Consider the following 3,226-nt stretch of genomic DNA (forward strand, 5'->3'; position numbering starts at 1 on the left):
CGTCGGAGACACAAACACGTGGAGCAGGAGCAGCAGAACACTCAGAGACCCCACTGCATGGCAGCCAACTACAGTGGGGATCTGCACTGCAATGGTGTTGAAAAAGAAACCACTGCTCAAACCAACGGGCTGTAATCACCAAGTGCAACTTCCTTTATCATACAGAATGACAAATGATAGATTCATGGAATCACAGCATGGTTTGGCTTGGAAGGGACCCCACCCCTGCCACAGGCAGGGGGGGGCACCTTCCACTAGCCCAGGTTGCTCCAAGCCCCAACCAGCCTGGCATAAATGCTGATTAACACTGTACAATGAGAGCCAGACTTACAGATAAAGAACAGGAGAAATAGTGCAAATGCATCTCTATAAAATCAGCATTTTCTAATAGTATTTATAACATAATCATAGAATAAACCACCAGTCTCACAGAGTTTAATACTAAATAATTTAAGTTAATAATAAGTTTAATACATCCTGTTGCCCAAGGCAATTTGCATATGACCATGGAAATCACCAGGAGCAGAAGCAGAGGCAGAACCACTGCCAGCTTGAGGATTGGAAGAACTATTCCTACAGCCCTTCAACAGCCCAGGGACACCTCAGACTAGAGCATCCCTTGGTTTTGCCCAAGGGAATGAACATGGATCGAGCTCCCCAAGCACGGAGCCACGCAGGGCACACAGGAGGGACTCACCCAAGGTGGACCAGCCAAACATGGCCCCCACCACGATGAGGCGGATGATGAAGCTGATGGTGCCCGCACCCGCCAGCAGCACCAGCCTGCACACCAGCATGGCCACGGTCAGCGGCAGCACGCAGTACCCAAGCACACACAGGCTCTGGAAGAAGGAGCTGCACAAGGAGACAGCAACAGGGAAACAGCAGTCAGACCAGGCAGGGCAGAACTCCGTGCATGGCAGAGCGGGAACTGCCGCGGAACAAACGCACACTCACATGGTCCCTCCCAGAAGCTTCGAGTTGAGTGTGATGACAACGGCCCCAAACCAGATGATGACAAAGACCTCGGCAAACTGGGGCCCTCCATCATCCTTGCTGTCTGCAGAGCCACCCTGCAGCATCCTGGAGTGGGGAAGAGACAGACAGAGGCATCGGCATTGACAGAGTTTTCCTAGACTGGAGTAGGTGCCAGAGCAGGAGCTCCAACCCTGATCCCCAGTTATGCTGCAGGCCCATAGCTTTACATCCATTTTTTATTTTCATTATATCCTCAGATTTGCACAGGGAAGGAAAATAGTTGTGCCTCAGCTGAGGTGATTTCTGTCCATTTGTTTCCCTGTTTTGAGGGCTGTGAAAGCATTCAGAAGGGAATCAAGCCATGGACAACAGGCTGAGATGGAAATTAAAGTACCAAAGTTTTCGTACCTCTCAAAGCAGCAGAGTAGTGTGTGATTGAACAAACCAGCCTCAGAGAAAGCTTGGAATAACTATGGGATGCAGGCACCACAGCCAAATCAGGACAACCTGAGACACCTTCAGTAAAACCATTCCTAGGACAGGGGACCAGGAACAGTTCATCTTTAAATCCTAAATTTAACGGGCTTGAAGTGTCACAAACACATTTTATCAGAGAACCCAACCAAGCAGTGCTTGCACAAGACAGAGAGGGATCAGATGAAGTTGATCTTAACACATTAACTAGCAATTTTTAATGTCTCATTTCCCTCATGCACTGGGCTACAAAACCCCAAATAACCCTAGAATACTCACAGAGCCAGGGAGACACACAGCACCAATGGGCCCCACAGATCCCCTGCAGGGAGAGGGAAAACACATCACAAAAGTCACAGAATCATCCATTTTCCTGGGAAGGGCAGAGCCCCTTGCCCAACTCCCAAGGTGCCATTTTCCACATCTCACTGCTTTACAATTTTCTTATTCAGCATCTTACACCGGGATCTATAACAAAATTCATTCAAGACCCACCAGTTGCTAAAGCTGCCAGTTCCACCCATCCTGGCCCACGCCAGCCTGTCACAGATACCCCAGCTGTCATCTCTGCTGTTCAGAACAGGATGTCCAACACTCCTGAATCCCTGTCCCACTGGATTTTGCCTCTCCCCTGAAGGCAAAGCACCCTCTGGAAATCAGGAAGGCCCCAGCACGTACAGTCCCTGAGGAGCGCGCTGCTCTTCCTGGGATACATCACATGGACAAACTTCTTCCCAACAGCCTTCAGGTCCCTCATCTGAAACAAACACAAAACACTGCAATTCATCACCTCACAAAAATTACATCTGCCAGCTAAAGCAAAGACACAGAAGTAAAGGAACACTGGTGGCAAATCAGGAGAGGATCCAACCCAAGAAGTTCTGTAGCATCCTCTGCAACAAACAATGATGACTTTTCCTACATTCCTTAACAACTACAGCATCACATCCTTTTCTTTAACAACCACCATACTGTAATCCTTTGGTAACACCAGAATATAACCAACAATTTGGTTGCTCCTCTAGGAAAAGAAAACAAATGAAAAATACCTTCAGTCCTCAGAGTTTCTCAGAAGCTCTCACTGAGGCCTCTGCCCTCACAATGATTTCACGATCACAGAGAAACTTTGGGCCACAATTCAGATACTTTTTGATCCACAGGAATTTGTTTTACATGACGAGTTTTAAAATAATCCCCGCTGAAGTACAGGTTGAGCAGAGTTGTGCAAAACAGCTGCCAAAGATACCAGAAAACCCGAGTTTTACTCCAGCCAGGGGCTCAGACTCACAATTGTGTCCTTGACTGGCTCGTCCAGCGTGGAGTAATCCTCATCAGGAGAGTGAGATCCCACAGGGACAGTGATCTCCCCTTCCACTGGGATATCCTGGGATATCGACACATCTGCCAGACCTGGGAACTGAACGGATATAAACCTTTAGGAACAAACACAAACATGCTCATGTGCACTTCAGAGGGGTTGGGGATGGATGCAGCTCCTCAGAATTCAGGGATACAACAAAAGAAATGTTCTACAGCAGGGCCAGGCTGTCGCTGCCTGATGTGAGCAGCTCATGGCCTGAAGAGCTCAGCAGGTGTGTGTGAACCTGCCCCGTCACCCCCAAACCCACCCTCTGTGCTCTGTTCCGGCAGCAGTAACTGAAAGAAGTGAAAAGCTGTGTTTTAAGGGAGGTGATGCCTGAGGGGTGCCCAGCCGCACCACCCCCGAGTACTGGCCTTGAACAGCCCTGGAGAGCTGCACGGACACCCCGGCCCG

At 49.2% G+C, this 3,226-nt stretch overlaps 1 protein-coding gene across 2 annotated transcripts in view; it reads right to left on the reverse strand.

Annotated features, from left to right (window-relative positions):
- The window catches only part of YIPF6 (Yip1 domain family member 6), a 4,672-nt gene extending 1,776 nt beyond the window's left edge, over positions 1-2,896 (reverse strand). The window contains exons 1-6 of one of the 2 annotated variants that reach the window (XM_017742895.1): positions 2,741-2,896; positions 2,131-2,209; positions 1,732-1,774; positions 958-1,083; positions 698-855; positions 1-81 (exon numbers count right to left, since the gene is read on the reverse strand). The exon at positions 1-81 is cut by the window's left edge and continues 1,776 nt beyond it. In XM_017742895.1, the coding sequence (XP_017598384.1) occupies positions 1-81; positions 698-855; positions 958-1,083; positions 1,732-1,774; positions 2,131-2,209 (487 nt within the window). In that variant the 5' untranslated portion in view covers positions 2,741-2,896. Of the gene's footprint in view, positions 87-697; positions 856-957; positions 1,084-1,731; positions 1,775-2,130; positions 2,210-2,740 lie in introns of both variants that reach the window. The other variant, XM_017742902.1, reaches the window with a different exon arrangement.
- Positions 2,897-3,226: the final 330 nt, after the last annotated feature.

This window comes from Corvus brachyrhynchos, unplaced genomic scaffold, assembly GCF_000691975.1.
Source record: "Corvus brachyrhynchos isolate BGI_N302 unplaced genomic scaffold, ASM69197v1 scaffold220, whole genome shotgun sequence".
Taxonomy (NCBI): domain Eukaryota; kingdom Metazoa; phylum Chordata; class Aves; order Passeriformes; family Corvidae; genus Corvus; species Corvus brachyrhynchos.